The sequence below is a fragment of the Eulemur rufifrons genome, chromosome 29 (assembly GCF_041146395.1).
Source record: "Eulemur rufifrons isolate Redbay chromosome 29, OSU_ERuf_1, whole genome shotgun sequence".
Classification (NCBI taxonomy): domain Eukaryota; kingdom Metazoa; phylum Chordata; class Mammalia; order Primates; family Lemuridae; genus Eulemur; species Eulemur rufifrons.
The window spans coordinates 16,295,182-16,308,245 of NC_091011.1; the positions used below are offsets into that span (position 1 = coordinate 16,295,182).

At 38.4% G+C, this 13,064-nt stretch overlaps 1 protein-coding gene across 1 annotated transcript in view; it reads left to right on the plus strand.

Moving 5' to 3' along the window:
• The window catches only part of VPS41 (VPS41 subunit of HOPS complex), a 192,916-nt gene that overhangs the window by 155,611 nt on the left and 24,241 nt on the right, over positions 1-13,064 (plus strand). Inside the window, exons 18-22 of the mRNA XM_069462590.1 lie at positions 1,997-2,124; positions 3,515-3,659; positions 5,507-5,548; positions 5,694-5,744; positions 8,038-8,175. Coding sequence (XP_069318691.1) covers positions 1,997-2,124; positions 3,515-3,659; positions 5,507-5,548; positions 5,694-5,744; positions 8,038-8,175 — 504 coding nt within the window. The remainder of the gene's footprint in view (positions 1-1,996; positions 2,125-3,514; positions 3,660-5,506; positions 5,549-5,693; positions 5,745-8,037; positions 8,176-13,064) is intronic.

Below are 13,064 nucleotides of genomic sequence, written 5' to 3' on the forward strand. Positions count from 1 at the left end.
GCAATTTAAATGGAAAATGTATGGTCTATTGTTCTGGTCTCTTGCTATCCTTCCTAGGGGTTACTTCAGTGGAAATTGGGTAGAACTTTAAAGCAAACTGTATTTCTGATTCTTTTATGATTTTCTTCTTATCAAATCCTGGTGCTTTATAGAAAGAACTATCCGACTGTTTTCATTTCTAAGTATCATTTAAATAAATTCAGACTAGTTCATTATAGCATTAATAGAGTTCTTTAATGTTAATAATACATTTTTTTAAGTGATATGGACATTTTTACTTCTCTCTGCTGTCTTTTGAATACATTTTTGTCCTAAAGGTTGTCAAGGATCAGTAAGTAAACTGTTCCACCATACTTTGAGTTATAAAACATGAGGGCTGAAGTTGAGAATCAGGAGGGCAGAGACTGAACAGGGTACTGGCCAAGAATCAGCTGTGGGAGGGAAATAGGATCACGTTGAGGGATCTAAGGTTTCTGTCTGAACCACAAAATTTGAGATCCAGATATAGCCAGGGTAAGGACTATGGGATAAGACTTGAGGTAAAGTCCTAAATCCCAACATAAAAAAAGGGATAGAAGTCAAGAGTTGAGCATTGTTAAAGATACAGAATGCTGGACAGTTTCACTGTAGGAGCTGCTCTGTCCCCAGCAGGGCTTCTGTGTACAGTTGTGCTGGCTGTGCAGTGCACAACCAGCAGCCCAGACCTAAAGTGCATAGAAGGTGGTAGGGAAAGTAGTTGACTTGGATAATATCTGTAAGATGTTTAAAGATATCATCTAAATGTTATAGTTAGTCCAAAATGAGGGTGGAGCCAGTCAAACCTAAACTCTATGTAGTGATACTTTATACAAGGAGCAGGATACCTTTCTTAGTTGTGCATTTCATAAAAATAAGAACAGCAATAGATGGCACAACCTACTTAACTGTTCAACAGAGATTGTTACTCAGTAATGCTCCCTGCCACCCTTAACCATCCTCAAACCCATAATCTGAAAATTGATGAAATGTTTATTGACCAAAATTTTAATCGTAAAATTATTTGGTCTGTTACGTGACTACTTTTAAGCATTGTTGAAACTATTAATATCGTTCTAAGGATATAGGAAGAATCAAACTCAGTTTCTCCCACTATACCCTCACAACACAGAATGCTCTGTGATCCCCTGTCAGTAAGTAAACTGCTCCACCACACTTTGAGTGATAAAGCATGAGGAGCTGAAGGTTATAAGCCGATCAGCAATGGCCAGTGATTTAATCAGTCGAGCTTAAGCTTCCATTAAAATCCAAAAGGGACTGGGTTCAGAGAGGTTCCTAGAGAGTGGTGTGCCCAGAGAGGGCATGGAAGCTCCATGCCTCATCTCACATACCTCGTCCTGTACATTTCTTCCACCTGGCTGTTCATCTGTATCCTTTGTAATATTCTTTATAATAAACCAGTAAATGTAGGTAAAGTGTTTTCCCGAGTTCTGTGAGCTGCTCTAGCAAATTAGTCAAACTTAAGGAATGGGTGTTGTGGGAACCCCGGTTTGTAGCTGACCAGTCAGAAGTAAAGGTGATAACCTGTTATTTGCAGTTGGCGCGTCTAAAGTGAGGCCAGTCTTGTGGGCCTGAGCTCTCAACCTGTGGGACCTGCGCTATCTCCAGGCAGGTAGTGTCAGAATTGAATCGAAGTAGAGAGCACCCAGCTGATGTCCGTTTCAGAACTGATTGCTTGCTTGATGTGTGTGTGTGGAGGGGGGGAACCCCTCTCCACCTCCTGGAAGTTGGGGGCTTGGGCTGAGACGTTCCAGCCCTCTAATCCTGCCTTAGTCTTTCCTGTGACCAGCCTCCATCCTGAAGCTCCCTGGTGGCTGCCAGCCTTACTCCTTTGGTGATTGCAAGAATTTTAGGAGTTGTATGCCAGGAAACAGAAGGAAGACCAAGTGTATATTTCACAGTATCACAGTTACTATTCCATTGAAGGAGTGTTCTGTCTCTGTTTTTCCCCTTTGTTTAGGGTTTTGCCACATTGATCCGAGAGTGGCCTGGGGATCTGTATAACAATTCAGTAATAGTTCAAGCAGTTCGGGATCACCTGAAGAAAGACAGTCAGAACAAGACTTTACTTAAAACGCTGGCAGAACTGTGAGTATATTTTAGTGCTGCTTTTTCCACATCAATCTACACTGAAAAGTTTTTCATACTTTAAGATTTGGCAAACTCTGAATGGGGAGGATGCCTTTTATAGCATTTTCCTTCATTTACTCCTAATAAAAACTTTTCATAAACTTCACATGAACAACCAGAAAGAAAGGGCAGTGAATGAAACCGTACAACGGTAATGTAGTCTGTTTCCCAGAGGAGAGGAGCCCTAAGCCGCAGCAGCTGGGAGGGGCAGTGGTTAGGAAACAGAAGGGTGCCAGGTTTCAGACCACTCAAGCATCACAGTTTCCCAGTGAGCAAGGCTCTGGATTCTGTTCTTGAATGTTCAAGTTGGTTAATCTCTCAAATGTCACATTCCTTATCTGTAAGATCACAAGTTAACAGTGCCTTATGGGATAATTTTAAGCTTTAAATGAGATGTCATAATAGAGGACTAAGCACAGTCAGGGCTCAGAAAATGGCAGCTTGGTTAACATTTTTCATTTTTACTGGGCACTTGTAGTGACGCAGGCTTTGTGCTGGATGTCTATGCTACAGAGATAGAGGAAATATACTCATGCTGTCAGGGAGCTTTGATCTTGGGAAACAAGCAGTGTGCTGCAGGTCTATCCAAGAAGACCATTCCTGCGTCAGCCCCTCCTTGGCACCCCCACCACCTGAGACCACCTCTCTCCCATTTTCTGACTTCTTTTGCCCACAGCCAAGAAAGGGACACCAAAATGGCCTAGAATCCAGGACTGCATTAGACTTTCCACAGAGGAGGCTGTGTTCGTGCCATTCTGAGTTGGAACACTAATACTCTCTCTTGGAAGCATTGTCCTAGATGCCCCTTAGATCCTGTGGCTCTGTTCATGTGGACTAACAGTATCGTTTCAGTTCAGTTGGCTTTCAGGTGCTGGCTTAGGGACTTAAAGTGAAAAACATTGTTTCAACAAAAAAAGCACATTTCAATTTTATACAACTTCCTTACAAATAAGCTTTTAAAATATAAACCATTTATCAGGTGAACACCACTTGTAGGAATTTTAACTAATTTTTCTATTACTAAAATGATAATTTTCTTCATTCTGGACTATAGTTTCTTTGATGTATAGATTTCTGTAAAACTTAGGAGGCTGAACCCCAAATAAAGAAAATTTTTATTACTTGGATATTGTAAATTTTCTGAAGTTTCAGTGAGATAAAAAGCAAAGTTCTGAGTAAAGAATACTTACTGTTCAAGTATAGTTAAATCGTAAGGAATGTTTCTCTAAATAAAGTTAACTTTACTCTCTGAACAAGTGTTTCCATTTTTAATATTGTGAAACATGATCTGTGTGTGTGTTAAATAGAGTGGTTGATGAATATTAATGAAAAACTTTTGTGTTACTAGGTACACCTATGACAAAAACTATGGCAATGCTCTGGAAATATACTTAACATTGAGACATAAAGATGTTTTCCAGTTGATTCACAAGCATAATCTTTTCAGTTCTATCAAGGATAAAATTGTTTTATTAATGGATTTTGATTCAGAGGTAATGTACTCTTTATTTTAGTACTGATACATTATTCTTACTATTCCAAATTTTTAATAATTAGGCATGTATCCAAATGCTGGATTGGTGAATCCAGTCACATAGCTTGCTGTATGCAGATCATGCTTGGAACACTCTGACCCTCACTAGATTTATTAATTGTTTTAGTAGTTGACATTCAGGAATCCTTTCCTTGATGTGCTTATTCTGTAAAAGCAATTGTAAATCAATGTGGAACTTTTAAAGGTGTGTGTATGTAAAGCAATTTCTTGGTAAAACAGTTTGTATAATTCATAGAAATAAATTAGGCATATGCTTTGGCTCATTTAATCCTCTTAGACTATGTTCAAGAATTAAAAAGCTAAGTGAACTTCTGTTTGGATTCACTTATTACTATTTTATTTCTTGGCATTCACAGATCCAGCATGTGGGGTTTGCATTGGTCTCAGTTGCTGCTCAGGTCTAGGACATGTGGGATGTGTTATTTTATTGTAGGACAAATTTGGATAGCGGGGTATTTAACTAGTAAGTGGTTCCAGCCTCCACAGCTCACAGTGGCTCATGTAAAATGGTGCAAACTCTGTGTGTGTTTTAAAAAAGGAATCTAATTACAAGTGCTGGTGATAGTAATAACAAGGTTCATAAAACACACTGTTCTTACTCCAAAAACAGAAATTTTAGATAAAGAGTAGACCCTAAAGTTCCCAAAAGGATTAATGCATTTTTCAATTATATTTTACTATATTTAGGGGTGTGATGTGCTATATGAATCTCCACAGACTTAAACTTAATTTAGATGGAAACTAGATCTGCCTCTTTTTCTCAAAGATACTTTAACCCATTTTTTAAATACTGAGTCAAGTCTTTAGGGACCATAGATCTACAAAGAATTATGCCATTCCAAGGAAGTTCATGTAGAGTCTCTGCCTCTGTAACAGAAGTTGATTAACAGGATGAGATGCTAATACAAAAATTAATTAAATTTTCCTCGTATCCAGTCTCCCCTCATGCCACCCTCCCCTTTGCCCCCGCCATGTGTCTCCAGAGCTTAGTTTTGCATGTGTAGCTGTGAGAAAAAAGATGAATGAGCTAAAACTAATTGCTATTCAAGAGTACAAACCAAAGGTAAGGAATCACAGAGTTTTCTGATCAGAAGAGACCTTGGGGATATTCTACTCCAACATCAAGTGTAGAGCAGACAGCTGAATGGCAGCAGGTCACAAGCAGGACCCAGGTGTTCTATGTGAGCCTCAGCCTGGTGGGCTGTCTTCCCACTACCTCTTGTCATAAATGTGTTCCTGAATGTTAAAGGTGGTTAAAGTGAGTTCTAAAAGTCCATGAGCTTTCTGTCATTATGAAACTTCAGGTGTCTTATCCCTTCCCTGGCTCTTATCCCCTTCTCCACATGAGGATAAGCTCGTTATGTCTGTGGAATCTCGGAGGGCGGCTCTGTCAAGGTGTGGGTACAAAAGGGAAGCTCATTTTCATGGTACTGATAAAGAGATGCTCTCCATAACTACTGAGAGTCGCATGAGAACTTGTGAAGATATCTGAGGCATCAGGGGCCCAGAATATGTATGGTCAGATTGTTTGGTGTTTGCTAAGTTATAGCCAGGCACCATTTCAGCAGTATGCAAAGCACATAGGCCTCAGACTGAGACACATTTGAAAATGCATTTCTTTACAAATACCATTTTACATAAGGGCCATTGTAAAGCTAAGAGCTTCCTTAAGTATAGAAAATAAGCTCTCTACCTTTGACTGTGGGAGCATATGCACGGCATTGTGTTTAGTCTTTTCCTCTTAAATAGCAGATTTCAATGACTGGCTATTTTTTTATGTTTCAGAAAGCCGTTGACATGCTTTTGGACAACGAAGATAAAATTTCAGTGAGTGCTTTTTGTTTTTGTATGTGTTACCAGATGAATGTTTGGGACTACTGTAGCCGTAAAGAAGAAAGATCTTTATCAGATAATTTTGCAGCTGTGTTTATGTCCTCATAACTCCACATTTAAACTCTTCTTTTTTCCCTAGATTAAAAAGGTAGTGGAAGAATTAGAAGACAGACCGGAGTTGCAGCACGTGGTAAGCATGGCAGTCTCCTTCTTTTGCCCTTTTGATTGGTTGGTGGGTAAATCACCTTTCAGTACTGGTGAGAGGATACTGCAGTGAACTCTTCAAGGAGGTTAATACTCAGATTGGAGGTTTGACCACAAACAGTGTTTGGTAATGATTAAAATGTGGCATATGCTGTGAATCTGAGGCTAGGGATTAATTCCAGATCAAGCACTTGCATTTTGACTCACAATTGAATTGTGATGGAAAAAAGTTATGAATATATCTATATTTAAGTATAATATATGTAAATATAATAACTACATATAATTATAATAAATATTTTTGTGTGATACTGTGCCTAAGAGTAAGCACCTTCCCCTCTATAATTACCATTAAGTACAATCATGGCATAAATTACAGCAAAAGACAGTAGTGCACAGCAGATACCAAGTTCTCCCACCAAAGAAATACCATACAATCGTTCTGGGTTTAGGACCACAGAGTGATAAAAAAATAAATAGAGTCTTTTTTTTGTCCCTTACCGTGGCAGTAGCTAATCTCACTTCTCTTGTGTAGTCTTGGTGGTTGTGCTACTAAGCCTCATTAGTCTAGATTTTTGGGGGGGCTACTTTGATTCCTTGCATTGCATAATCATGGGAATAAAGTAGGAGTAGATGTTTTCTATGTCCTGTAAAAAACTTACACAAGAAAAGGCTTCAGTAGGCAGGGATTACACCAGTAGGACTATGGGTATCAGATACGATGAGTATACTTGTATCTTTGCCCATCTCCTTGCACCCCAGGAAAAGGCTCACGGAATAAAGTGTTTTATTCAAAAGTCAGTTTTATACATTGAAGCTTTTGAATACTCGAGGATAGGAATGTGAGGCACTTTTTTATTCTTTTGCTGTGCAGATGCTATTGCTATATGGTCCATGATTGGAAATCTCAAGATTATCTGCTTACCCAAGCAAAGCTTCACACTGCTGGCCACCTTTCATTTATAAAGCAGTGATTTCTGACCTACTTAAGCCACAAGACAGGATTATAGGCAGTAGCTATCTGTGTGACAGTGTAATCAGTTTAATGGTGAGATGGTGGCAGATCCCACACTGAAATGGCTCATCTTGCCTGCCCAGGCAGTGTATCCTTTGTATAAATTTGACTCGGCAGAGGTGACAGAGCCTCCCTGTCCTGTTTGTGCTCTGGGAAACAGCACCGTGTATCCCAGCTCACACACTGACCCCTGTGCCGTTAGGCTGGTGGTGATCTTCATCACACCTCGGCCTGGCAGATGAGTTCAGTCTGACTGCTTGTGCCTCTCCGTCTTGCCTTAGGGATATGTGAACAGTTGGCCGGGCAGGGGTTCTTTAAGGTGCATATGTCATGGTCAGGCTTATTTGTGGCTTTGTACAACAGCAAATATCAAACATCATCAGCTCACTCATTTACAATCACAGCTTCAGGGGCAGATCGAGGCTCTGTGTTTGTTATGAACCAATCCACTTGGATACAGCCACTCAAGGTGTGAGTGTACTTTATGTGTTCAGTATGATTAAGTCTTCCTGCCTTCCGTAGGTTGTGAGGGTTTTGTTTACATTTAACATTAACTAAACATTGAACACTGTTTTCTAACATCTGAGTATGATATTGATAAACTTAATCTTTCCTGTGAGTAGAAAATCAATTACTTACTTTGAAATCCATTAACTTTTTCAGACAGCTAGGGTAAGGAATCAGTTTTGAAAATTGGTTCAGAACACCTGTATTCTTTTTGATTTTTACTTTTTATTTTTGTTTTTGATGTCATCAGTGTAGGCAGCATTTCAAGACTCAACAAAGAGGAGAATGTGGAATGTATGAGAATTAATTTAGCACCTGCTACTTGAGTTTTCAAGAACATATGCTAAACCCATGACTCTACCCCCTTTTATATAAAAGAAGAGAATTTTTATAATCTACGAGAACCACTAATCAATCATTTTATTTCTTAGCCAAAGCAGATGTTGATGACAATATTAACAATTATCATTAACATTTCTGTAGTGCTCAGTATATACCAGGCATGATTCTCAGTGGTTTATAAATGGCAACTCATTTAATTCTCACAACAACCCAATGAGATTTTTGCAGATAAACTGAGTCACAGTCCTGCCCTCCCAAAGAGATTCTGCTTTCCACACCTCCATCACCTAGAGATTTTTCCTAAAGACTGCTTCTCCCCCAGCCTATGGGAGCTGTTTAGAACTAAAGTAGCAGTGCTGCCCAAGTATTGCTTTTCTTATCTTAATATTCATGGACTGTTCTTTGTTCCTTTTAGTATTTGCATAAGCTTTTCAAGAGAGATCATCATAAGGGGCAGCGCTACCATGAAAAACAGATCAGTCTTTATGCTGAATATGATCGACCAAACTTGCTTCCCTTTCTCCGAGATAGTACCCACTGCCCACTTGAAAAGGTAAGACACGGGCTCCCCGACTTGTGCACTTCAGGTAAAGAGGTTGTCATTGTTGAGAAGTTGTTTCTCATTCTTCTCTTCCTGTTTTTGGTCATCCATCTGTCTAAGGTGAAGACTGTTGCTCCCAAAGCAGGTTTTGCCGGGACATTCTGATAAGAAAAAAAGGTCTTTTTCGATTAGATTTTGGTGAGGATCGCAAGCATTTTTGTGACTGGTGTAACTGGAAGACAGGTTTAATCCAGGGTGTAGGACTCAATCAACCATCAAGCAAAACTGATAGCAGGATTTGGAGTCCATTTCCCAGGATCGGAGTGGCGCCTCTGTGTTAGAGCCTGGGAGGAAGACAGACTGTCCAAAGCCAGAAGCTAATTGCTACAGTCAGGAATCTGGTTGATAAACCTTGATTATAGCTTAGGTCCTGCAACCTGTCTGCTTGCTTGGTTGCATTTCTTTCTTTTTTCTTTTCTTTCTTTTCTTTCTTTCTTGGTCTCGCTGTGTTGCCCAGGCTGGAGTGCAGTGGTGTGGTCATAGCTCACTATAGTCTCGAACTCCTGGGCTCAAGCGATCCTCCAGCCTCAGCCCCCTGCATAGCTGGGACTACAGGTACATGCCACCATGCCCAGCTAGTTTTTTTTCTCATTTTTGTAGAGGTAGGGTCCCCCCTATGTTGCCCAGGTTGTTCTTATACTCCTGGCCTCAAGGAATTCTTCCACCTCAGCCTCCCAAAGTGGTGGGATTACAGGCACCACCCCACCTGGCCCTGTCTGCTTTAAATATCAGCGTTCTGTGTTTCAGTATTTCCCTGGCACACTACATTCCATTATAATTAACTGTTTTCTAGTCTCTCTTTCTCACTCTTCTGTAAATTCTTCAGAAACAAGGAGTTTGTCTTACTCATTTTAATAAGCCTAATACCCAGCACACATTAGACATTTACTAAATATTTGTTGCATCATGAGTGAGAGAATGAATGAATTAAGCATCTACAAGGGCTTAGTTAGGGCTAAATATGGACCAGTAAGTTTTATGAGACAGCTGTTTCAGAATAAACTATGTATGTGCTACTATGTAATGCTAAGTAATCCTATGTATGTGCTAACAACTGGGCAATCTTAAGGCCAACAGTACTATTTCCCACGGTTCTTGAAATCTGATGCTATCTGACATCTACAAATGTCTTAATAAATTTGTATAGCCATATAAATACTTTTTACTCGGCTGTGTTTATAAACAAAATTTTAAAGAAACATGTCTGACCCATAAGAGGTATGTATAAAGAAGTTGCTTGATAACATAGTTTATGCACATGTAAAAATTTTATAATTACGTCTTCAGCCCATGGTGATTAATATTAAATGTATGAGATTGACTGCAAACCAATTTCAGTTCAGTGGATTTTTAATGTCACAGTTAATCAAAAAAATATCTTGCCTGTGTATTAACTTATAAAAACCTTTAACATTTTATATTTAGAGCCCTAAAACATTTTCTGAAGAATAAATTTGGAAATGCATCATCTTACTCTAAAAATAAAAGCAGATCTTCTCCTCTCCTCTCACTTTGGGACCTTATAATCTAGCAATAGAGTGAGAATCTTGTCTTTCAGCAGTGCCCCTTCATTTGTATCTCACTTTTGAAGGAAATGTCAAATGTTTGCAGAGAGGATGTGACTTCTCTAGAAGTCTCCAGTTGACTCCTCAGGCAGAGCCACACACATGTAGGTGATTTACTGCCATCCTGGGCTCATTCTTCTCATTCACTAAACACAAGTGCAGAGGTGCCACCCAGCTGTTCACGTTCCTCACCCACTTTCGACCCATCCAGTTTAACGTTTTCTGGTCTAATAGTGCTCAATGGAAGACAGCCCGCTCTAGCCAGTAGGGAGGCAGCAGAACATCACAGACCGTGGAGACTTCTTCATAAGAGATCATCTGGTTATCAAGATCTATTGTGAGAAATATGTGTATTTGCAAAAAACATAATACTCTGTCCTTCTTCAGGTACCCAAAACTGTCTTAGAGGAGGTATTCATGACTTATTAACTCATGAAGACTCTTTCCTTTTTCCTTAAAAATAAGAATTATGTATGCACTTAATCTTAGAAACTGATTTATTTTATGTTTACTTGTCACATGAAAAAGCTATCATATATACCAGTTCATGAATGACAAAGTAGATTTCCCCAAGTAGATGCATCCCAGGCTTGCTAGCAGTGACGTGAAGGTTATGGAACAAAGGTCTACATGTTTTATCTAAAGAAAGACTCATAGAAAATGTGAACTCTTTCTCTCCTGAATATAAAATTAAGAACTTTATCATTCTAATACTCCCCTCCCTCAAAGAAACCTTCTGCTCCAAAAAAGTTTATAGATTATTTAGTCCTATAGGTGCAAGAGGCTTTTTTGTTGTTTTTATTTTAGGTGAGAAAGGTTTAAGGTTTCAGAGGTATTCAGAACATGTTGATCTACTGTTATTTATAATTTACTTCTGGCAGAATATCAGCTGTATATTTCTTATTTTTGGTTTTCTACTTTTGTTGAGATTTGGTCATTATTGAGAGAAAGGATGGTTTCAAATTGCCAGTTAAAATCTTCAAGAATCCAGGTCAGCCTTATTTTGAATTGCTTAAAATCCCACAATCAGTAGCATTTGGCCAAAAATTTTGTAGATCGCTTTTGTAATGCCTGAGTTCCAGTTATAGGTGTGCCCATCACCCAAATAGTGTTCATAGTACCCATTAGATAGGATTTTTCACCTTCTGTCTTCTTCTTCCTCCTCAGTTGATTTCCACTGAGTGCTCATTGGTTAGTTCCAATTTAATAGTGAATACATGTGGTATTTGTTTTCTCATTCTTGAGATATTTCACTTAGGAGAATGGTCTCCAGTTCCATCCAGATTGTTGCAAACGGTGTTAATTCATCATTTTTATGGCTGAATAGTACTCCATGGTATACATATACCACATTTTATTAATCCATTCATGAATTGATGAGTGCTAGGTTGATTCCAAATCTTTGCAATTGTGAATTGTGCTGCAGTAAACATTTGAGAGCAGATGTCTTTTTGATAAAATGACTTCTTTTCCTTTGGATAAATACCCAGTAGTGGAATTGCTGGATCAAATCGTAGATCTCCTTTTCATTCTCTGAAGAATCTCCATACTGTTTTCTATAGAGGTTGTACTATTTTGCAGTCCCACCAACAGTGTATAAGCATTCTTTTCTCTCTCCAGCCACACCAGCATCTGTTGTTTTTGGACTTTTTAATAAAAGCTATTCTAACTGGGGTAAGATGATATCTCTTTGTGGTTTTAATTTATATTTCCCTGATGATTAGTGATGTTGAACATTTTTTCATATGTTTATTGGCCATTTGTCTATCTTCTTTTGAGAAGCTTCTGTTCATATCTTTTGCCCACTTTTTAATGGGGTTGTTGTTTTGTTTGTTTGTTTTTTTGTTTTTTTTTTTTTTTTGCTGTTTTGCTTGAATTCATTGTAAATTCTGGTTATTGGCTCTTTATCAGATGTAGCTTATGAATATTTTCTCCCATACTGCAGGTTGTCTACTTGTTCTGTTGATTGTTTCCTTAGCTGTGCAGAAGCTTTTTAGTTTAATGAAATCCCATTTATTTATTTTTGTTGTCATGATTGCCATCTCTTCTTCATAAATTCTTTGCCTAGGCCAATATCTAAAGAGTTTTTTCTATATTTTCCTCTAGGATTCTTAAGGTTCCATGCCTTAGATCTAAGTCTTTCATCTATCTTGAATTAATTTTTGTGAGTGGTAAGAGGTAGGGGTCCTATTTTATTTTTCTGCATGTAGCTATACAATTTTCCCAGCACCATTTATTGAATAGGGCATCTTTTCCCGTGTGTATATTGTTGTCTGCTTTGTCAAAGATCAGTTGGTTATAAGTAGATGGTTTTATTTCTGGGTTTTCTGTTCTGTTCCATTGGTACCAATACCATGCTGTTTTGGTTACTATAGCGTTGTAGTATAGTTTGAAGTCTGGTAGTACGATGCCTCCAGAATTGTTCTTTTTGCTTAAGATTGCTTTGGCCATTCACGCTCTTTTCTGTTTCCAAACGAAGGGTGGAATTGTTTTTTCTAGATCTGTGAAGTATGACATTGGTAATTTGATGGGGATTGCACTGAATTTGTAAATTGCTTTGGTAGTATGGACATTTTAACAATGTTGATTTTGCCAATCCATGAGCATGATATGTTTTACCATTTGTTTGTATCCTCTGTGATTTCTTTCCTCAGGGTTTCGTAGTTCTCCTGGTAGAACTCTTTTACCTCCTTGGTTAAGTGTATTCATAGGTAATTTATTTTCTTTGTAGCTATTATGAATGGTATTAAGTCTTTGATTTGACTCTCAGCTTGACTTTTATTAGTATATAGAGATGTTACTGATTTGTGTATATTGGTTTTGTATCCTGAGATTTTGCTGAGTTTATTTATCAATACCAGGAGACTCTTGGTGGAATCTTTGGGGTTTTCTGAATACAAGATGATATCATCAGCAAAGAGCAATAGTTTGACCTCCTCTTTCCTGATTTGGTTACCCTTAATATTATTCTCTTGCCTGACTGCTTTGGCTAGGACTTCCAGTACTATGTTGAATAGAAGTGGCAATGGTGGGCATCCTTGTCTTGTTCTAATTCTTAGGGGGAATGCTTTCAACTTTTCCCTATTCAGTATGATGTTGGCTGTGGGTTTGTCATATATGGCTTTTATAATTCTGAGATAGGTTTCTTCTACACCTAGTTTGTTCAGGGTTTTTAAGCACGAAGAGGTGCTGGATTTTGTCAAATGCTTTTTCTGTGTCTATTTAGATGATCATAGGGTCCTTGTTTTTGCTTTTGTTTATGTGGTGAATCCCATT